Source organism: Thermobia domestica, chromosome 10, assembly GCF_964235325.1.
Source record: "Thermobia domestica chromosome 10, izTheDome1.hap1.1, whole genome shotgun sequence".
In the NCBI taxonomy this organism is placed as follows: domain Eukaryota; kingdom Metazoa; phylum Arthropoda; class Insecta; order Zygentoma; family Lepismatidae; genus Thermobia; species Thermobia domestica.
In genome coordinates, this window is record NC_137463.1 from 27,832,809 (window position 1) to 27,857,388 (window position 24,580).

Genomic DNA, 24,580 nt, shown 5'->3' on the forward strand with positions numbered 1-24,580 from the left:
TTAACGGCAGACAAACGAAACCAGTGCATGTGCATGCGTGCGTAGAAAACTGTTTGAGTAGCTCTTTCATTTGATGTTAATTGATAATTGTAAGTTAATTGTAATAAATACTACAAAGGCTTTAAAACCCCTGATATTCATTTTGAAGCATCCTGTAGAAAAACAAGCATACACACAAACTACTGTATATCATCTTGTAAGTTTCATAGTGGCCCAGCACTTAGAGTAGTAATTTTCAACTGGATACTCTGTAACGTCACAGCTTGCTGCTCCCATTCTCGTAAACCACACAGAGAGAATAAAGAGCAGACAGGCCGTTGATAAAAACAATGATGACAGGAAAACACAAACATTAGAGGCGTACTCGATTGTTTTGCAGACATATGTCTCGTGGATCCGTGACTATTTTGTACACTAACGAAAAGAATCGATTGCGTCTCCAATGTTCGTGTTTTATTCCATTCTTTTACTCCATTCCCCTCCCTCTACTTTGCTCTACGTGTTATCTCTGTCCTTCTATGGTCGTAAAAGCATACTCCTACGTCACACAGAGGGCAGTTGGAAATGACTGACTTAGATAAAATGAAGCAAACGTCTTTTGATTTTCCACTATTATAAACAAATTGCGGAAAAAACTGTGAATTCCTAGACACGTTTTAAGCAGATTTTGTGTTACATTCTTAATAATCTTTCGTTACCATTTAAGGGACACAAGAAAAAATCCAGAAACTTAAAAGATCTATGAAATAAAGTAAATTTAAAACATTCCTACAACCTATTTCTAAACCAACGATTTTTTACGTTTAAAGCTACATTAGGCGACCGGTGGAAAACTGTAGATAGTTGTTTTATTTTCTGCTATTTATCGCAAAAGACCTTTAAAAACCTAAGGCACTGATGGTGACACGTATTGTCAGAGGCACTCATGAGATGGACTTAAGATGACTTTTAATCAGCCCCAAAAATGCGACATAAATAAATAGAATACACTTGTATGCAAAATTAAAGGTTCAAAGCAAAAAGTAGGGTATTTCACTGCAAATGGCGTGCGCATCACATGAAAAAAGGTACAAAACGAACAAATCATAAGGTGATATTAAAAAAATAATAATAAAACATGGCTCTATGTGAGTGAAACACCAACGTCACAAATTGTGAAAGGTGCAAGCTCACTGATATTAGGAGACACAATCATATCAATCACTATATATATACAGGTGCCACAGCCAAGTTTAGCTCCCGTGGGTCCCTGGGAAGAGGATGATATTGTACTATTTATCTCATCCCAATGTTCGATCGGATTATGGTCGGGAGACCTGGATGACCATTCTACCCGCATATAATCTCATCGGCAATAGAGTTCTCGACGAGGCAACTCTATACAGATCGGTATTAGCGTATATGGCAACGAATTCTAGACCTGCAGCTTGACAACTTGCTCTAGGCATTTTCTTTGCGCTGAGGTCAATGGCATATGCAAAAGGCTGTTCCGTGTATTTTTTCCCCTCCGCACGCAGCATGAACTCGCCCGACCTCGGTTAGATGCGTCTCTCAGTGTAGTATGTAAGCTGTGAGAGATAGGGATACGCACGAGACAAGATTTGAGGCTGTCTCGACTCGAAAATGTGCTGTAAAAGTTATGTCTCGACTCGAAAAATATATATTTTTCTATTGGAAGAGCTGTGTCTCGACTCGAATTTTGTCAAGAAAGTTCTGTCTCGTCTGTATCATGCGCATCCCTAGTGAGAGAGTGTTTATGTTTTCTTCTTGGACCATAAATGCCGTCAAAGCTGGGTCGCTTTTGGGACGGTTATGTTGTAGCCCTTTACGACACAAAGTTTAGTATTTCAATTACCAGAAGCAATGTAAGAGCAAGGGTTGTGACATTAGTTTGATTTTAATCAAGAATGTAATCGGCAAATGTAAGGATTTTGAGGCCCTATTGTTCGGTTCTCCAACAAAGGGGACAAGAACACGGCCATTCACACAAACCACCACCAGCATACAAGCAAAACTTCGCAGAATGGCTATGTAAAAGAGTCCCACGACCCAAAAACAGATGGCGAATCGTCTAGATGTTTCTCTGTAAACTGTCAACCCCAGCTTACGCCGACGACTGAATCTTGAGAAAGTGCTCACGGTTAGCAGTCACTATCTTAGTGTTGCCCACCGACGAGGAAGCAAGTTTAACGCTCAGAAGCTATATGAGTGGCATCTGATAAAGAAAAGGAATAAGGACATTGCTACATTGGATTAGGCTGGGTGTAACTTTCCAAGTGTGGCACCAAGAGTCATCACGTACAAAGACAAAAACGCGAAAAGTTTCACAAAATGGATCCGAGCAGGCAAAGAGGCTTTCCCGAAAGGGTTTATGATGGTAGCAGGCTACAGTTACCGAGGCAAACTGAAGATCCACAGGGTGAACAAGAACTGCCAAATCAACTCGAAGTACTACCGGAGATCCTGGGGACGATCTACGAGCAGATGATGCCAGAAATGAACTATATTATTTTGCCAATATAAATTACTTAAAAATTTCAAAATAAGCGTACTTATTCATTTTAGTATTCACTTATTTATTCAAGCAACGCAATGATATAGTATTCTTAAATTCAACCATAATAACTAGCATACATCAGAGTGAACGAACCAGCATCAATTACAAACCCCACTTATAACGAGTGGCCCCGCGTAGCTTAGACGTTAACGCTCTCGCCTTTGGTACGAGCGGTCACGGGTTCGATTACCGGTGGGAACATTCGGTCGAAAAAGTATAAAAACTTTTTCAGGCCAGCCACCTAAAGTAAAGTTTTCCTCATTCTCACCGGACAAATATGCCGGGATGGTACTTAACATAATAGCCCCAGGCAGCTTTTCTTCCTTTCCAATTCCCTGGGTAGTGTGATCGGATAGGAACGTCGCCCCTCACACGTGACGGGCTAACGAAGCCATAGATGCCAAAAGCCCAAAAATCTAAATCAAAATCTTAATCGCACCTATAACGACAACCACCCAATAAGAGTTACCATGGGAAAATTGTATCCGAACCTACATTTTACACTAATTGTGCTTTAAAGATACACAAAATAGAAGTCTGCTTTATGAAAATCACCTAGAGAAGCATTCAATTTGTTTTCGAAATTTTATTTTAACGATTATTAATAATAATTAACAATTAATATATACAAACTAATAAAGTTTTGCACAAATTACCACAGGTTAATTGAATCCTTTAATGGCCTGGAAAATCGAGAAATCAAGAACAAAGAAATGATGTCATTAAAACTATCTTTAAACCTTAAATTGTTCCTTTGTCTCTAGGACAAAAGATTTGTTGAGGTACGCTGAAAGAAAAAGAGACTATCTCACTAAGAAAGAATATCGTTTCTAAGTGGACGACAACCCTGACTTTATTCTTGGACAAACATGTTTTAGCAACCTCATAAGCAACGCATAACCCTTTTATATCAGTCTTTCCATTAGGCGAACTTTTCCGTACATTTCATGAATAATATTTTTATTTGATAAATTCATTAGTTAAAAAAAATATGGTGTATACGGTTTTGATAGATGGATCGTTCAATTTACAATATCGTGTACCTCAGGACGTGCTCGTTTTTGTGTGTTACAGGGGAACTACTACACACCCATACACGAGATTTAATATTGAATTCAATCTTAAAACTTACAGAGAAACGATGAGGTACTGTCTTCTTTTTTCTAAGTGCACAAATATCATAGACAATAATTCGGACATACTCGTAATAACTAACAGAGTGTTATAATATTACTTACAGCGTTAGTGTTTCACAAGCAGCAAAATGTCTGTGTTTTACAAGAAGTGCTTTAATAATGTAAGCATTTTTAAAAAAAGAGAAATACATAAAAAATGAAATTACGCATTCGATCAATTTTTAATTACCCGGTACGTTTCAAGTTCATAAACAGAGGCGTGGCTATCGGGTTCAACCCCCCCCCCCTCCGAAATAAATTTATTAGTTTTTCGCATTCCACGTACAACAATAATCCTTCTTACCATTTCTAAGAATTTCATTGACTTTCCATTTTCTTATGCGCTTTATTCAGAAATAATACTGTGTTTGTCAAATTTCATTCTATGTCAGAACTGCGTTCTTTTTTTCTTTCGTTAATTCTACTCTTCTGTTTCTTTTTCTTAGTTGTTACTTTCATTCGTTTCTCCTATCATATTTTCGACCGTTGTTACTTGTGATTCAAGTCAGATTACGTCAGTAACACCAAAACTAAGAGCTGACAAGTGAAACTGGTGTTTCATACCAACTTGCATGAATATCAACATAACGGGACTTTACTTATTGTAGCAAAGGAATATTTACATTGTTTAGTTATAAAGAAAGGTAAATGTTTGAATTAAAGAAAATCAAGAGGTGGTAATAAGTAGCCCCGAAAATTAGGTAAGCCAAGAGGATACTTCCTCTTTCTTCTATGAATAGAATAAAAGGTTAGATTCACTGCTAAATTTTGGTATGTATCATATCACATAAGATTCACCAGTCTGCAATTCTTGCCATTAAAGCCTCAATTTATGCATAAATTAAAATATATTTAATTTTCAAACTCAGGTGGGAAATTGCCCCTCTCCTGCTTCCCCGTGTTGTATATAACCCCCAAGAATCCTAAATACGCCACTGCTCATAAATGAAGCTTTTCTTGGAACTTTATTCAAGTAGACGACATAGACTCCATAAACTAATATGATGGAACAAATTATTTACGGAAAAGCATCATAACTTTCAAGTGACTACTACACACAGGTCTTCATTTTCTTTCAATTTATCTAAAACTTATACATAGAAATAAAACTGGAACCTGATTTCTTGTTACAAGAATCAAAAGGCATCACCGAATTTAGGACTAGAAGAAGATTTGAACCCCTAAGAAACAAACTTCAAGACAGAAATGATTATTATGCTTACTCTTCCGTAGTTATACGCTACAGCATAGAGAAAAGTGGTAATATATATGTACATACTGACTTTTAAAATATTTTTCACTTAAAATAGTGTAATTTGTTACATATTGAGTTGTGTTGCTCGCCACCAATTAGTAAAAGCACTTGAGTGATTAAGTCAACGAAATACAGAAGAAATGAAAATAAGCAAACCTACAAATGTATTTTTTGCTTTCTTCAAATCTGAGTGTAGACGCTAATCATACGCACTGAGTAGTTTTGTACAATGAGAAATCCATGCACTCCCAATCACCAAAGAAGCTCAGAAATAAAAAGGTAAAACAAAAAAACAACCAATTGAATGTACAATGTTACCTTGTTAATAGAGTTAATGTACCCATCCTACACATGGAGAGAATCACCATCAGAATATGGAAAATAAACAAGAAGAGAATCCAATGTTACTACAACACGTCTACAAAAAGAAACTAATCTCTACATTAACAGAGTAAAACTCCATTGAGAACAAAACAATGAATCTGGTTTTTCGAGCATCTGAAACACCATTCATTTTTTCACAAAAGACGGCCATGAATTATCAGTCTTAAAGTGCTCAGAAATGATAGTGATATTTCATAGATTTTGGGCAGGGGTTGATTTTAAACCTATTGCAGTTTTCGATTTTATCAGTGGCTTTAGTTTTAACATTATGTGTATGGATTTGGAAGCTTTGTCTTATCTTCAAGTATTTTATAAACTTTTAACTGATTGTTACAGAATAATAGTTTGAATGTCACCATGTTAACAAAAGCGGTGGCAGTGAGATTCAACCTCAGTAACCCTCGTTGTCAATCAGTATGAGGAACCAGAAGTGGTTCTTTTTCACTGAACCTATACGAGACATGAATATATAGCTTAACTAAATCTTCATCACATGGGATCGAACCCGGTTTTCTTGCACCGAATGTCAGAATCGTAATAACTTAACTACAATTAAGGAACCGACACGTTTGAAGAAAATGTAATTGGTGTTCAAGGTGTCAGTCAATGCATCAGTTGGAGATTAATCGAGCCCATTTGACTCAACTCACAATTACATAAATTTATTAATAACGGCTAAGAACCTTAGAAGCATCCATGAGTTTTATTAATTGTTATGTATCCATCGATATGAACTACAAAGATGTCGATTTGTAATGTACTCCTATTTATATAATGTTTAAAAGCCAAATATACTGAAAATAATACAAAATTTACCATTTTTGCTTTGCTTGTTTCTCATAAGTGAAAGGAGATAATGAAATGCAACTTACCACAATTATAGATAATGTTATTCTACAACAGAAAATATGAACCTAAAGAATTTTTAGTATTGTCATCCATACAAATTACAGTGTTACCAGAATAACATTTCCCCAAAATCTAAGTTAAGGCAGCGACTAGATGAACGAACTCAACTGCATTTGATTAAGTATCATGTTGTTTTGGAATCCTGTGAACTTCTTTTTAAATAACGTTATTATTTAATTTTAATAACTGTATGTTAAAACTATTTTGTATATTACAAAATAAATGCAACTATTATTTAAAATGTAGTTCACAGGATTCCAAGACAATATGATATGTAATCAAATGCAGTTGAGTTCGTTCCTCCAGTCGCTGCCTTAACTTAGATTTTGGGAGAAATATTATTCTGGTAACACTGTAATTTGTATGGATGGCAATAGTGAAAATTCTTCAGGTTCATATTTTCTGTTGTAAAATAACATTATCTATGATTGTGGCACGTTGCATTTCATTATCTCTTTTCACTTATGAAAAACAAGCAAAAGAAAAATGGTAAGTTTTGTATTATTTTTAGTATGTTTCTCTTACGGTGTCAACAAAAAAGATATTCCCACTCATTTCTATCACACCTATGTAATATGAAAAGGGCTACAGTACTTTGATACTGAAAAATGCTAACACTAGAAAGACACGCAAACAAAGAAGAAGGTGATAGAAACACAAGCAGACTTTCAAGCCACATGGCCACTGGTCGAATAATAATAATAATAATAATAATAATAATAATAATAATAATAATAATAATAATAATAATAATAATAATAATAATAATAATAATAATAGCAGCTGAGTAGAAGATAAATTCAATAAAGGGTATAGTGTGTCACTCGTCAACTATACTGAATATTGGTACATTCTTGAAAAGAGTACGGCGCGAATGACGAAATGGTGAAAACTCGGAAAATATGCGATAAAATCTACATTTTAACCTTTTCCTCTTTTTCTTGTATTTTGAACAGTTTTTATTATTACAGTGTTGTATAAAATGGGCTTCTGGTGAAATTAGTCAAAAGGATTTGTTCACCTCCTTCATACTAAAATTTGACCGATTCTTAGGTAGCCTTCACACTAGGATCCTATGAGCCGCTCGTGTGAGCTGCATCTGCTAACTTGACTTCTCTTACATGTACGCCTTCACACATGCGCTTCGGTGCAAGTGAGCCGCGGGTCTGAGCTGCTATGAAGATCACCCTATCAGTAGGTGATTTTGGCATCACAATCTTTTGAGTGGCTCACAAGTATTCAATGCCTTCACACCACAGGTTTATACAAGCGGCTCACAAGATCCTAGTGTGAAGGCAGGCTTAGTGCTGTTAACTGGCGTTGTAACTATTGTTTATTCTATATTAACAGTTTAAAAGTTGTAAATACTTGAAAATGTATTATAATTATTTATAATTTCGCGCAAATAACACAAAACGCATTAAGTATCGATAAAATTGGAGATAAAATCTGAAATCATTATCAAAAAATGAGTGAAGTGCACTAAAGTTTATATGAACTGAGACAATTCGCGGCCGCTTTTTGTCGTACAGGAAAAAAAAAGTTCTGTATTGAATGTTAGTTCATACACAAGGATTTCTATGTTTAAAAAATATTAGAACTTGTACAGTTTCACAACACCAATAAGGGTAAACTAAATGCCATGCCGTAGAATCAATCAAGAGAACAATAATAATCATAATAATAATGATAATAAAAATGCAAATTAGGTCAGGTAATGAGGAAAAAAACCATGGCATGCAATTAAAGCATATTGATTGGAACATTGAAGAAACGTAATGTTATAAAGGAAAAAATATATGTATATAGAAATACTAGTAAAAAAAAGCTAAAATTCATACTCACAGAAGGGCTCTTTGGTAGACCTACACGTTGTCCACACGTAGTTAATAAGTTGACTAGACATTCTCGAACTCGACCCTAAAAGAAGGCATATATTTTATAATAAAATAATACATATATCAGTACACACGATATTTCAACCAAGAACTACGAAATGAAAGTCGTACAAAAATAAATAAATAAATAAATACAAGGGCTGAAGAAGAAAGTAATGGACAATTGTTATAATTCGTACCTAGCTTTGTGTACAAAAAGAATACCTGTTATATTCTTTCAATGTAATCGCCTCCCATCTTTATCACCTTCTGCCACACGTATGGAAGGCGTCGTACACTGTCAGCATGCCAATCTTTGTCGATATTCCGCAAAGACCGACCTATGACAAGAATGGTGGGTTCTCTTGTATTGTAGTGCTTCTTGCGGCGAAGTGGTTCTGTCATTTTGGCGAAAAGGATGTCATGAAGTCCCTGAAAACATTGCTGTGCACCGCGCCTATGTGCTTCTTCAGTCTTGATACACGCACTTTGTTGATCTATCCGAAATATAGGGTGGTGCAAACTTCCGTTTACAACGCTTGGGAGAAAAACGTACACATTAAAACAGACAAAAAAGAATATGTGACATTTTGTTAAATTCGGCGTCATTTCCGAGTTAGATGGCGGCAAAATGACGTGTGACAAAGGGAAGCTGCAACAGCAAACGGTCCCAAACAGTTTAGAGGAAGTAATGCCTGAATGACACGGTGCCAGATGTAGAGGCGCGGCGCGAGGAATTTCTCAAAGGGGGATACTGGTGTGGACAGACTGACGTATGGAAAATTGATGCCTTGCACCGCGTCCCTACCACCCTTGCTTCTGACACTATTGTATCATTCAGGCATTACTTTCTCTAAACTGTATTTGAGACCACTTACTGTTGCACCTTTCCTTTGTCCGCAATGAGATGTCACATGTCGTTTGGCCGCCATTTGCGACAGCTTTTCACTCGGAAATGACGCCGAATTTAACAAAATGTCACATATACTTTTTTGTTTGTTTTCATGTGTAGATTTTTCTCCCAAGCGTTGTACACGAAATTTTGCACTACCCTGTATATTGTTCTTCCACTTTTCTGCTCTACAGTATTGTGCTTCTCCTCTACTTCACGGCGTGAAATACTGCGTAACACATAGTCCCTACCACTTTTCATCAACTCACGTTCTTTTAGCAGCTACGGAACTCTTATAGTGCTGACGCACAGCCCTCTGATCTGACAGCAGTGTTGCCATTATCTTTCATCCAACCTATGTATTACATAGAATTAAAATACAAGCATACTTGATAATCTTGATTGTCAGAAGGATTGTTAGTAGTATAAATACGCGACGTATCATGTAGTATCAAGATATGGTATCATATTTTGAACCAATAATAGGAAGAGTAACATTGTTTTTAAATAATAATAATAATAATAATAATAATAATAATAATAATAATAATAATAATAATAATAATAATAATAATAATAATAATAATAATAATAATAATAATAATAATAATAATAAATTCAGGATTTTATGCCGATGAAGTATAACTTCCTGTCGATAGCTGTTAAAAGATCTTGATATTTTAACGTTACATTTTATTTGCTTTGGAATTGTGGAAGTGAAATTTGGTATATATAGCATTTTCGAAAATTCGGCGCCTAATGGAAGAAATGGAGACAATTTCTACAATATTGAAATTTCAGGTTTTATATTTATTTAATCTTGTGCTTTCCGTGTCAAGATCGGGCACTCCTGTTAGTTAATCCTGTATCTCTATACTAACGAACCACGAACTAATTCCGTAGTTTCGTAATTTCAAAAATCCGAACATTCATCATCGCCGCAGAAACAACACTAAACCAATGGATCGTATTCTGCACCACGGAAACTAAGCCAGAATTGATACTACGAAGTGTGATCAAAAAATACGGTAAATAATTTAATTAGAAACAAAGTAATAACATGAATTTGATATAATCTTCTTCAAAGTACTGCCTTGGCTAGCAATCCACTTATCCCAACATTGAATCCATGACTAGAAGCATTTCTGGAAGGCTTCTTTTGGAAGGGCGTTCAGCTGCTCTGTCGTGGCCCTCTCAACTTCATGAATGGTGTCAAAACGTTTTTCTTTAAGCACAGTTTTAATTTTTTGAGAAGAGCCAGAAATCGCATGGTGCTATATCTGGAAAGCACAGCGAATGTGGACAGATAGGAATATTTTTTCGGTCGAAAACTCGCGGATCAAATGCAAGGTGTACGTGGCACGCGCGTTTTCGTGATGGAGAAGGAAGCCATTTGTCCATTTAATCGGTGGTTGAAATGCTTTCCACGGACTCATACGAGATGTTTGGTTCTTCGGAAAGCTCTCGATTAGTCATTAGTCTGTTTGAACAAATCATTTGTGCCACTTTTTACACGTTTTCATCTGTTTTTGACGTCAAAAGACGTCTCGATCGTTTCTCATTTTCGACCGACTTCTTGCCGCTTTTGAATCGCTCATACCACTTGTAAACAATCTTCAATACCACCGCTTTATCGTTATACGCTGATTTTGACATTTCGTGAACTTCTTTGGCATTTTTTTTTCAGCTTAAAACAACTTAATGTTGGTGCGCGACAGATACTCCTAACACGTCCTCACTCTTCTGCCTCTGGAAGCCAACTAACACGTCACAACTCATTCAAACTCAACATTGACTGTACCAAAGGTTTAGGCTACCGAGTTTACTAGTTGAAATGGATAACTCATCGATAGATGGCACTGTGCAACTACATTGACCGTACTTTTTGATCACACCTTGTATTTAACTCTCTAAGATTCACTTTAACATTTCCCTCATTTTTTGACTTCAGTACACTTATTAACAGATATTCGCTACAACCATCTTATATAAAGATAGGATAATTCAACCTGTGACATCCACGGTCTTTTCCAGCCTGCAACACTTGAACTATCAGCTGGAGACAAGGATACTGAACGTCGTGGCGAAGCCGATGTTGCGGTACCTCCACCTTTCTCCGCATCATCAGTCTTTTCATCTCCTCTTGGAATACATCGGCGACCAATCACTGGCGTTTGAGACAGATCGAAAGTGAACTCCATGGTCCTTCCTAAAAAAAAAGAATAAAAACCTTTATGCTTACTATTAGTGGGAATAGCTGGTGAAACTTATAACTATTTGGGAAGAACTGTAAATATTTTAAGATATTTTACTTTCTAAAGTGTGCATATATTTGTGTAAAACTGTTTGAACAAGAAGCTTTTTATTAACCAGTTACATAGATCAGAGTAGTATTTCAGCTACAATTTAGAACAATTACATTTTTAGTTAAAGGCAGAACAAATCTAAGAGCTATATATAAGTATTGGATTGAAGGTAAGTCTTGCAAAAGCTGTCTTTAGAATATTCTAGAGAGAAATACCATATTTTCCGGTCATGTACCAGTATAATATGCACCCCATTTTCTGTATTCAAATACAAGGAAAAAATATTTTCACTATTTATTTTAGTTTTTTTTTTTTTTTTTTTTAATACGAAGTCATATTTTAGCAAGAAAAATGCGAAGTTAAGAACGTTTAACTAAATGTAGATTCATATGCATCCAAGGAAAGCACACACACCCTGAAGCAGTAAGTAACGCGGCTATATCCGAACTACATTTACTGAGTTACTGAACTGCTACATTTATTAAGTTACTGAACTGCTACATTTACTGTTACTGAACTCTACATTTGCTGAATTACTGAATTGCTACATTTATTGAGTTACTGAACTGCTAATTTATTGAGTTACTAAACTGCTACATTTACTGAAAAGCGGAATGCTTGGCAAATCGTAAGGAAACAAGAAAGACATCAAACAACATACAATTCGGAATACTTATTGAATCTGAAATAATCAAAATTTCTGTATCGCGCATAAGATGCATTATTCTCAAAGGAAAAAGAAAAGTGCGTCTCACATGCTAATATGTCAGTAAATAGGTATGTTAACGGATTATATATATACAAACGAATTTACCCATTAATCAACTTGATTAATATTCTCAAAATTTGCATATAATATCAATCTGGAAGAATCCACGTACAAAATGTTATAACCACAACCTTATCTGGATACTTCTGAACCTTTCTTTTAAATTTTCATTAGAGATTATCGCAGACATCAAGAAACATTGAGATCGAACAAAGAACCATTTTTGAAGTCAGTTAAAATCATAGGACAATGTTTGTAAAGGTAGCTGGTGTGTACTTCAAATTATATCCTGTAGCCAAACTCCCTCTACAAAAATTGTTGCGGAGTACCGCAGGATTCTGAAACATGTGTTTTTGGATACCGCACATATTAGTTCCTACGCGACGTCTTGACCCGACTACGGTAGGTCCCATAGTATTGGAGCTATGGACTTTTAAAGTTCATTTTTTCATGTTTTCGGTAGCCTGTAACTCTGAATTGACGAATTTCTGCACCCAGGTTGGTCTATACGTTTTGTCTTATCTTGGTGTCAGGAATCACCTCCCAAACGTTGTCGATCCTGGTTTTAAACATCCTGTATACATATTATACCTGTAGAGCTCCCCTTGCTGATCAAGTGGCTAGCGTACGAGCCTCTGACGCACGAGGTTCCAAGTTCGATTCCCGGTAGAAGATCAGCGAACAGATTACAGTGGTTTAGAATCCACTTCAAACTATACAGCATCGCCGCTGAAAAAGGCTGTAAATATAAATCAAAACAATCATACCTGGAAGTTCTTTCTTGGTAAATATTTCATTGTCTGTAAACGACGGGTGAGGTGAAGATACTGAGCATTCCCAGTGAGTCTGATGGATCGACGTTGGTGGAGCTACCAATGTGGAAGATCGGGTAACAACTAACTTCAAGATTTTCAGTGCTTCTTTCCAATGTGCTCCCTAAAATTTAAAAAAAGGAAAAAAAACTATAGAATTAATTGTATTGTATTTCAATTATATTGTTTTCTTTGTTTACCACATGAAATCTTAAAGCTTCTATCTGGAAATATATGTAGGCTGAGCAATAAAGACTAATCATCAAATCTTATGAGGTGAATACAACAGCAAGGCACAGAAAACGAAACACGTCTGTGTAGTGGGAGAAGTGATGAATAGATCGAACAAGTTTGAAGATCATAACGTCAGGAATGTTACCTTGAAAGCCGTTCAAGCACACGTAGTTTCAGTTTCGCATAATGCAACATGGAAGTAACACGAGGAGAACAGTACAGAAATTCTGTTGATTATCTTATAAAGAGCAACGTTCCATTGTACCCTATCCTCCATACAGTCCTGATTTAGCCCCTTGTGATTTCTTTCTTTTTCCAACTTTGAAGAAACACCTCCGGGAACGGTGTTTCGCATCTTCAGGGGCAGTGGTAAAAGCTGCGGAGGTGATTTTGAAGGATCTGTCCAAAAATGACTTCAAGCATGTCTTTGATGACCGGCAAAAACGTTCGGACAAGTGCATTCCATGTAATGGGGACTACTTTGAAAAAGACCATCAAAATTTTGAGGTTTAGTACAAGCAATTGCTTTATTCATTTATGATCATTCTTTATTTATCAGCCCTCGTAAAATAATCATGAATATTTTGAAGCGAAAGCAATGGGATTGAAACGACTGGACCAGCATTTTAAAATTACATACGAGGGTAGGTTGATAAGTTCTCAGCCTACCCAGGTTCAAACAAAGCTAGATATAAAAGTTATATACGTTTATGAGGCTTATAATTTGTGAAGCTACAGTTCAAAATTTGGTTTGACTAAACCAATTTTAAATTTGTTTTTTTCAGGTCCAAAGTGAGGATGTCAGCCCACGTCCCAGAAATTAGTAAATTCGAACACCGTGAATTCATCAAGTACCTCTTCCTACAGAGGCTCTCGCCGAAGGAGATCCACAACAACCTTGTCACGACATTAGGGGACAAGGCACCATCGTATGCCACTGTGAAGAAATGGGCAGCGAACTTCAAACGTCGGCAGTTTGGTCTGAGCGATAATCCAAGGTGTGGCAGACCAATTTCAGTGACCTCTCCCGAGATGATTGACGCCATTCACCGGATGATTCTCGACAATCGCCGAATACCGCTCAAACAGATAGAGAATACATGTGCATTAGTCATGAACTGGTGTGGAAAGTTACCCATGAAGACTTGGATATTAGGAAGGTCGCGGCAAAATGGATTAAACTTTTGAACGCGCCCTCACACAAGGCACGCCTGACACTGAAAAAATTGGAGGACCTACGGTTTCAAATACAGGAACATCCACTTTATTCGCCTGATTTGGCTCTATCAGACTTTTATCTCTTTCCTAAATTAAAAAATGTTTTTAAAGGGAACGCATTTCAATGGCGCCGATGACGCCATTTCTCAAACAGAGGCCTCGTTTGCAGAATATTCATCCGACTTCTATTTGTCTGGCCTGCAAGCACTGCAGCAGCGATGTGAAAAGTGCATTGTACGACAAGGGGAATATGTTGAATAAAAACATTAGGCTTCGCTTCCTAACAGGAAAATATAGGACACGGGTATGACGATGAGTTTTTGGTACCAAAATTGTATTAATAATGAAAAATATGACGTGGGAACAAAGAATATAGAGACACATACAGAACTTGCAAAGAAAACATGAAGAAGATATTAACTGTAGTTTGAGGAGCCTTCAATAAGGAACTAAGAAAAGATCTAAATCGAATGTTTTGTACAAAGTATTGCGCTATAAGATGGAACACAGATTCTGTAAAAGCAAGATGAAAATGACTAAAAGTGTAGGAAATATGAATATAAAGAAAATCGGCAAAAAGAAAATAAAAAATATTGGATATCGAAGAAGACAGAAAAAGAAACGTGTTAGGCTTATATTTCTATTACGTTATAGTCATGCAAAGTTTAACTCTGAAGATCTCAATCATATTAAATGAAGATCACAAAATCATAATATGTGTAAGACACATGACTAGAAACAGTGGCGTATTTACGATTTTGTTTCGGGGGGGCTTTGCTAACTTTCGGGGGGGGGGCTTTGCCTGAAAATGTGAAAATTCTGCAAGATATTTCATATACTTTACTATAGTAAGTAAGATTTCGGGGGGCTTAAGCCCGGAAGCCCCCTTCCCCTAAATACGCCACTGACTAGAAGCAATATTATCAAAAAGGTGTAACATTTCTATTCGTAACAAATTACATAACATGTAAGTTGTAATTAAAATAAGAAAGGGCTTATAAAAAGTACCTAAAAAGTGACTTCTGGAATATTGTTTTTATACTGTTGACAAGTTTGGTAAGTTTGGTTTTAGTAAAACGTAAATAAGTCTGCAACTTGACCCCAATCTAACATCATGTAGAAGGATCCAAATTAAATTAAATTAAAATAAAAAGTTAAGAAAATGCCCCCACTATACCTATTATTAGAGGCACGAGTTTTTCGCAATGCGCGATAAAACGAAATTCGTCAGAATTAAGTAATTTTCAGTTTCTTGAAGTTTTATGATATTCTATGTGTATTTTCATTGGTTTTCATTGCGCGTTAAAACGCGAAATCGATAGTTTTGCGCGAAAATTTTTAACAATATGCGAAATAACGCGAAATTTAAAAAATAGATTTTCATTAATTTAAAAACGCCAGTTTTCCACTGACGAAACGGTACAACGTGGCATGAGCGATGCATTTTGGGTGATTCGGACACAGCTATAGAGAACATGTTACGCATTAGCTATCACCATCGCAGCTGGATGGGGAGAAGCCGTTTTAATTAGGTAGCCAATGGCATGGACTGATGATAAGTGACAAACGTACAACAATGAACGAGGAAAATGTGGAAACATGTAACATGCTGATGTTTAATGCTTAAATGTAATTTTTGCCTAGGCTTTCAGAAGACAGCAAAACTTTCCTACTCGTAGTAAGTTACTGATTTTTCTTCAGTTTGATTTAAAAAAAATATAATTTTCTATAAGTGAAATTTATAGTGTCAAGTGAAATACTCAGTGTATTTTGTTTTTAGGTAATTAATGGCTTATACCTGTAGTGATCTATGAATAAAAGGAACAATTTTTAAAATATCAGGGAATCTTTTCCACAAGAGCTACAAAATGCGAAACTTTATTTGGATTTAGCATTTTAAATTTCTGGGTTTTCGGCATCTATGACCATTTAACTCGTCACGCATGAGGGATGACATCCTTCGGCGAGCACACTATCCGGGGAAAGGGAAAGAAGAAAGGATTGTGGAAGGAAGGAAGCGGCCTGGGATCTATAAGTTAGGTACCATTTGCCTGGTGTGAATGAGGAAAACCCAGAAAAGCCTCATTCAGGATGGCTGGCCTGAAAAAAGCATTTTACACTTTTTCGACCGAGTGCCCCACCGGGACTCGGGCCCGAAACATTTGGAAAATGCGACAAAACACGAAATATAAAAAACGAAACGCGAAATTCTCAAATTCTTAGTGCGAAAAACTCGTGCCCCTACCAATTATTATTATTTAAGTAATGTTCTGATACTATGCTCCTGTATGGTTAGCCTAAATGACTCATCGAATTTCACAGCACTGTTTATTTATAAGTATATGACGCACAAAGACGGGTAATATATGAAAAGATACATACACTCGCCAAATTTCTGGTACATTCTACGAATGTTCAAATGGTCACCAGGCGCACATCCAAACGGTACATAACCATATATTCTACCACACAAAACTCTTCTGCATTGCCGCCATCTTGTAGAATACCGTCACAGGCCTGCTATCTAGTGTGCACACGAGCCACAAAGCAGGCTTTTTAAACTCGGTGAGTGTATCTATCTTTTCATATATCACCCATCTTTCTACTTCGTATACCTGTGCTTTGAAACACGGTGAAACATTTAGGCTAACCTTGAATTTTTCTGATGACAATTATTCTACGTGCGTATCTACTGTTTATTTGACAATTTTTATTTTAGAGCGACGACAAGGGAGAAGGATCATGGTAATCGTGAAATAATAATAATCTAAATTTCAATGGATTTATACATTTCATAGCTTCTATATGCCGAAAAAAATGTTTTTTGGATGTATATGCCTGTTTATCCATCCCGATACACAAATGTTTGCCTAGGTCATACCATTCAATGTATCTCGATCAAATTTTAAACTTAAGATTTATACGTTCTCTATGGGGATGGGGACCATCAAAATAAGGATAGCTTACTGGAGGGTAAATATCAAAAACTATGAAATTTTTCGAAACGAATTTAACGATTTTGTTTATATTTCATACATCAATAATTTATACAGTAATAGCCATTTTTCTGGGAAATGTCGAAAAAAGGGTAGTTTATTCTTGAATGTATGTCCGTTGTGGACAATTTTCTCAAAAACGACTCAGGCGACTTTGTTCATATTTTGTAAATAAATGTTTCATTAACAATTCTTCCAGATGACATAAGCCATTTCTCCTGAGAAATTCTCACGGATTGTGGAAATTATTTTTTTCGGATGATTTTCTCGAAAACGACTCACCCAATTTTATTTACCAGTCCAGTAGACACTGTACAATAACGTGATGTAGTTTTGGAAATGGGAACAAGAAAATTTAGTGTGGCAGCTCGTATCTTTTATTACATTTTGAGAAGAAGCATTCTGAGGATGGAGAGAAAAGAAAAATAAAAAGAATATGAAGAAAAAGAAGAGAGTAAATGATGAGTGGATGTAAAGAAATCTGTGGTGACAGAAACAAAACCTAAGAAAAATCACTGCAAATTATTGAGCGGTATTGAACAAAATAACTCTTGTATCAAGATGGAAGTTAGACTTCTCAGATTGCACCACGTAACTTGAAAGATAGTAATGACCCCGCGTAGCGTAGTCGCTAACGCGCCCGTCTTTGGTGCGATGGGTCCTGGGTTCGATTCCCGGTAGGGATACTCATCGAAAAAGTGTGAAAGCTTTTTCAGGCCAGCCATCCTGAGTGAGGTTTTCCTGGATTTTTCTCATTCACACCAGGCATGGCCGAAATTCAGATCCCAGGCCGTTTCCTTCCTTCCCCAATCCTTTCCTCCTTCCCTTTCTTTGTATAGTGTGATCGCTAGGAGACGTCATCTATTTATTTATTTATTTGCCTGTTTTGCATACAAATGAGATTATTCTCGAGTACACATACAGTTGTCAAAAAACTTACAGATAGAGTAATACATACATAACTATGACTTTTATAAGCTTACACATTCATAATATAATTAACAAATAAATAAATATATATATATATATATATATACATTGTCTTGAAAAAACTCATTTACCGAGTAGTAACATTTATCTACTAAGAACTCGTGAAGATCAGATTTAAACATAGAATTGATTTGTTTTGCTTTCGAAAGTCAGGTAACTTATTGAAAATTTTTGTACAGTTAATATATACGCTTTTTTAAAAAAAACGAGAAATTTTGGGGGATAACATGCAAATTATTAACGAATCGAGTATTGTATTTATGGACGTTACTGTTTTCAATAAATAAGTGTTTGTTACTTACGGTAAACAAGATAATTTTATATAGATATACACAAGGTAATGGTAATATTTTTTGTCCTCGAAAGATGGGCTTGCAAGAAGACTTTGGTGACAACCGAAACACAACCCTTAGGGCTTTCTTTTGTAAGCGAAACGTGTTAATACATTCAGTAGAATAACCCCCAAAAATAATACCGTAACTTACTAAAGAATGGAATTTTTCATAGTACACCGAGACTAAAGCCTCTGTTGTGACATTACCTCTTAGTCTACAGAGACCGAAACAAATACTACTTAATTTTTTGTTGAGTTGAGAAATATGTTCATAGTTCAGAGACTTCATCCATTATAAGTGACGGGCTAACATGGCCATAGATGCCAAAAGCACAGAAATCTAATGCTAATCCTTGAAAGATAGCACGATATTTACAAAACGATGACACAGTAAATAAATAATTTTAAAAAAATGGTACACATGAATACACACATATTTGGCTGAATATGCTGCTTCGTGACAACCATAAATATGTAGAAATAATAATAATAATAATAATAATAATAATAATAATAATAATAATAATAATAACAATAATAATAATAATAATATAACCTTACCTCTATGTATTTGGCAATTACTCTCAAAAGATCTCCGTTAATAGGCTGCGTAGCAGCAGAGTTCAGATCCACATAATGAAGCATACAATGAATAATACTGAGAATTGGCAATTGAACATTCGAAGGTCCCTTTTCCAATACCTAGGAATAGTAAACATATAATATACATTACATATACATTAATAATATACATTACAGATACATTAATAATAAACATAAGGAATTGGTCAAGTGCTATATATGGAGTATTGGACTTGATAGTTCAGAGACTTGGACGTTACGGAAGTTAGAGAAGAAATATTTAGAGAGCTTCAAAATGTGGTGTTGGAGGAAGATGAAGAAGATAAAATTGACAGAAAGAGTAACAAACGAAGATGTTATAAAAGGGATAGGACAGAAGAGGACGCTTCTAGCCATCATTCTTTGTAGAAAGGCCAACTGGATCGGACACATCTTGCGAAAAAATTATCTTCTTCATACCGCCATAGAAGGAAAGATGGAAGGAAAGCAAAGGAATAGGAAGAAGAACACAAGTGATCAATGATTTGCAAAATAGAAGAAAATATTGGGAGTCAAAAGAGGAAGCTGAAAATCGAGAAGCATAAAAGAAACGTTTCCAGGCCCAAACTGAAAATTAAGAAGAAGAAAAAAGAAAAAAAAAAACTCATTTAGTCCCAGAACCTATCAAAAGGCAGAATACTTAATAATAATAATAAACATTAATATGCAATGTAAAAATTTAGTACTTTTGTGAAATTAACACTTACAATTTTCTATCTTAGTACTATAATATGAACTCTTTGAAGAGCTCTAGGATCTTGCTTTTCTTACTGTATATAAATACCTTTCCGAATTCCATGAAGATATAGTCCATATGACACTTTGGATGTGCCCACAGATGATACGTCTCTACTAATGCCACTCTCTGTTCTAAATCCCAGAAAATGGACAATAAGAAGACATCGAACCCTGGACAAATGAACGTCTCTAAATAAATTTCCAGATTTCGTTCTTTGAATTTAGTTTTTATTGCTGTCCGAATTAATTTACCGTAACTTCCTTGTATAATTTGAAAATTGACTTGTCATGATGGAATACGATAACAGCGATACTTACAACCTGCCTTCTTTTTCTGCGGCCATTTCTCTAAAGTTTCTCGCCCCTGTTCTGTCCAAAGATGTTGTACCAAAGATTTGGATATTTTATAGTTTGTATTTTTGAAGACAGGTTGTAATACGAGATTGCCGAACATATGTTAATCCGTTGAGACATCCATTTATTTCAAAAGCGAATCAACAAATTATGCATACAATTCAGCTTGGTAGCACAATTTTCATTTCAAACCGAAAAATTGCAAACTAATTACAGTACAAAAACACTTCACCTAGTTTCTTTATTCTGTAGACATAAAAGCATTTATCCCTGGCTTTATGAAAAATAAATAAATAAACAAAACTACTGAGTCATAAATCAGATCTCCATCTCATACGATTACACGAATAACACACACACAATAAATGAATAAATGAATAAATGAATTAGAACAAAACGTCAAAAAAATAGATTACTATTACAATATTTTGCTATTACAACTAGTATGTGCATCACTGTCGGAAAAAGACAAACAACCCGCTAGTTAACAATGTATCAATATTTTAATACATACAGTGCTTAAATAAAATAACAATTTTTGCAGCAACTATTGGTAACAAACGAATATCTTTTAGCGCAACACAAGGTCTGATTTTTCGATTTCGATTTTCGTTTTTTTTTTTTTTTAATTTATTTTCTTGAGAACTACAGATTGAAATTTACTCTTAAGTATGTTGTCTTGTTCTGCTCCATGTAATATATCAACTGATACATTTCTTATCTTTGGACAATATTTTAATTAAAGAGAAATTAAAATTTAACAGTTATTGGTAATTTTAGGGTATATCTCATTAACCATACTACACATAAACTGTCGTCTTGCTAATTTCATAACGAAGAGATTAATGAGGGTGTATTTCTATATCGATTTCAAGTCAATAAGTGGCACGGTTTTCGTACAGCATCATGTTTTTATTTTCTCGAAAACTACGCATGAGGTTTAACACTCATTTAAATAATTTTATTCAGCTCAATGAGACTATCGATTGATATCTCTCTCATCTTTGTACATTTCTTTTCTTCCGTTAAATGCTAATAACATTATGGAATTATTATTATAAATATCTGGAACCGGTTTCAATTTATAGGTTAAACTGAGGTTTATTATGCTAGTAATATAATCCGATCTGGAGTCTCATAAAGAACCTAAGGCAAAAATGAAAAATGAAATCTTTGAGTTTTACGTCCCACGGTTATGCCGGTTAGGCTAAAGGAGACGGTGATGATGAGTGATGAATGACATGGTGGAATGAAGAAAGTGGGAGGAAACGGGAGAACCCCGAGAAAACTCACGCACACGGTGTTTGTCCACTACAAAGTTCACTTGGCGGGGGCTGGGATCGAACCTGGGACCCCAAGCACCAGAGGTGAACGCTCTACCACTGAGCCACCGCGGCCCCCAGAACCTAAGGCAATTTTGAATTTGTTTCTAATTTTAGTGGTTACAAAAAGAATGTTTCTCTCTTTAAAAAAAAAAAATGATACGAGGGTAATCTTAAATGTAAGGTTTTCAAAACGCTGGGAACGCAGAGAAATTGTTCAATTGGCTACTGGCAACACTGGTGTGTTTTGTTCCTTCTCCACTCCCAAACAAGCCTGCGCGCAGCTATAGTCTTCGCAGAGAGTCGTGAAGCTTCACCTAGATTTACCAATTTTACCAGCCAATGGAATGCGAGAATGTGATCCGGTCTTCAACCCCCCCTCCCCCATGCATGAAATTTTGCCAGTGTCGTCACTCGTGCTATACGAAGAACATCTCCTGAGAGTACAATGTTGTCGGATTGCCGTTAAGTTTCATTTTGTTGTTCTTCTTGTTACTATTGTTTTATACTTTTATTATTACCGTTTAATTCGAATAATTGTTAGTATTCATGTTATAATTCTTTAACAGCTTTTTTTCGCGCTCATTCTCCATGTCTTCGAAGTTTGGCAACGTTGTTGGTGCACTTCTGCTCTCTCACTTTTTCTGAAGTGTGCATTCGGAAGGCAGTTCCACAAATCGTACCGAATTCTTCCGATGCAATCACACGTGACTAAAAGTGGTTCTATGATTCGTGTAGAGCCCAAACTTCACAAGACGTCACGGACACTATAGCTGGGACGCTTAGTCTTGGCTTGGCAGCCACTTGTAAGGAAGCTTCCGCTTGGCGCTACCGCCAAGTGCGAAATTCGCGCAGTTATTCGGTTTTTGAATGCAAAAGGTGTTAAATTGATTTAAATTCATAGCCAATTGACGGAAGTGTATGGCGAATCGTGTATGAATGTCGAAAACGTCCAGAAATGCTATAGGGAGTTTGCAGCTGGTCGTACAGAAATTCATGACGAAGAAAGGACCAGGAGACCGTCAATTTCTGGCAAGACAGTCTAGAAGGTAGATCAAACCAGTGACTAGCATCTATTTCCTAAGTTGAAAGAACATTTAGCCGGAACGCGCGACGACAACGCGGTGAAAAATGACGTTCAACTCTTTCTCAAACACATGATGGCGAGCTGATTTGACGGGCATACATAAACTACCACAGAACCTAGAAAAATGCATCGACCGAAATGGTGCTTATGTAAAAACGCTTTACAATGATGTGAACAGTATTGAAAATAAACGTTTTCCTGTACTTTTGAAAAACAGAAGACGTTACTTTTGGAATTACCCTCGTAGTACATACTAATAGATAAAACTAATAAAACCAATGAAATATAAGAAGCAAGCTTACCTCTACTAAGAAGGCTAGCATCGTGAGACTGAGGTGTGCATACGTATCATACAAATATTTTACCACACACTTTGTCCACTGGAAGCTCTCTTTACTGAAAGTACGACGACTATACAGCGTCATAACAGTCCCTAGGTTCTCCAATTTCTTACTCTTCTCTGCACTCACCTAATAAAGGAGAAGAATATTTAGCTTTATCATGAAAATTTCACAATTTCATTTCTTGTGACTATCAAACTCTAGTCAATAACAATAAACAAAACAGCATGAACGAACAAAGTTTCGTAAAATTATTATCAAGGTCGGTACTGAGAGTTAGAATATTCCGTAACATATAATAGAATATTATTTTTTAAAAATATGTTACCTAAGAAGTTCCTATCAGTGGTCGGCACAAAAACAAGTTTTGCAGTTTTCAGAAAAACCGAAACTGGCTTTTCAAAACTTTCAAGATTTTTCTTTTAAAAAGAGTTTCCGTTTTTAAATGTGTTTGGTTTTGATCAAAAACCGGTTTCGATTTTCTGTCTAACTGGCTTCGTTTCTAAAGCCGGTTCGGTTTTGAAACAAAAAAATTTTTGATAGACTTCTTCGTTAAGTTGCTTGGAAATGAGTACCACAAGAACAAGAACTGATACCGACTTCGACAAAAATCACACTGGTTTCAGTAACAACCCAACATTTTTCGGTGAAAAAACCAAAACTGGTTTCAGTGAAAAATTGAACCTGTTTTTGAAGAAAACCGAAATCGTTTCGAGTGAAAAACTGAATCGGTTTATTAGAAAACCGGTATAAGATTTTCTAGAAATCAGTTTTTGAGAAACCAAAATAAGTTTTTCTAGAAACCGGTTTTTGAGAAAATAAAATAAGTTTATCTAGAAACCGGTTTTCGGTTTTACACGTTCCCATTTTTTTACGATAATAGGAAAGTGACTCAAGAACAAAAAATAAATGTCAAAGGAATAAATAACGTACCAAAAGATGTGAAAGTAAAAGCAGAAATGAAAGATTGTCCATAAGAAGAATGGCGGAGTGGACGCAATCTCTAGAGGGACCTCTTCCATATTCCAGAACCAGTGAGATTCTCGAATTGGTAAATTATATTTACTATCACTACGTTTTTTTTTATTTTTTTATTTTATTTTATTTTATTTTTTTTTTTTAGGTGTAGCTCCTGGAAGTACAATCTAGATACTTTTAGATGAAATTTCATTAAGAGAAAGAAAGATATCATCACAATGCTGGAAAATAAACTATCTTAAATTCAAAAATACTGTAAGATAAACAATTGTTTTCAACAATTTGAATTATTAAAAAACGTTACTATAACACAGACATCCTAATCTAGTCATTTACAAAATCAAAACATAAAGTATTTGTTGGGTTGAATAATCACAAATACACTTAAAAAGTAGACTGATACTTTCGATTACCCAAGAATCACCAAAGAC

The 24,580-nt window shown here is 35.6% G+C and overlaps 1 protein-coding gene across 1 annotated transcript in view; it reads right to left on the reverse strand.

The window, feature by feature from the left end:
* fry (microtubule binding protein furry) overlaps positions 1–24,580 on the reverse strand; it is a 1,411,512-nt gene that overhangs the window by 37,390 nt on the left and 1,349,542 nt on the right. The window contains exons 40-44 of the mRNA XM_081727912.1: positions 23,133–23,300; positions 19,270–19,410; positions 12,892–13,060; positions 11,059–11,258; positions 8,126–8,200 (exon numbers count right to left, since the gene is read on the reverse strand). Of these exons, the coding sequence (XP_081584038.1) occupies positions 8,126–8,200; positions 11,059–11,258; positions 12,892–13,060; positions 19,270–19,410; positions 23,133–23,300 (753 nt within the window). The remainder of the gene's footprint in view (positions 1–8,125; positions 8,201–11,058; positions 11,259–12,891; positions 13,061–19,269; positions 19,411–23,132; positions 23,301–24,580) is intronic.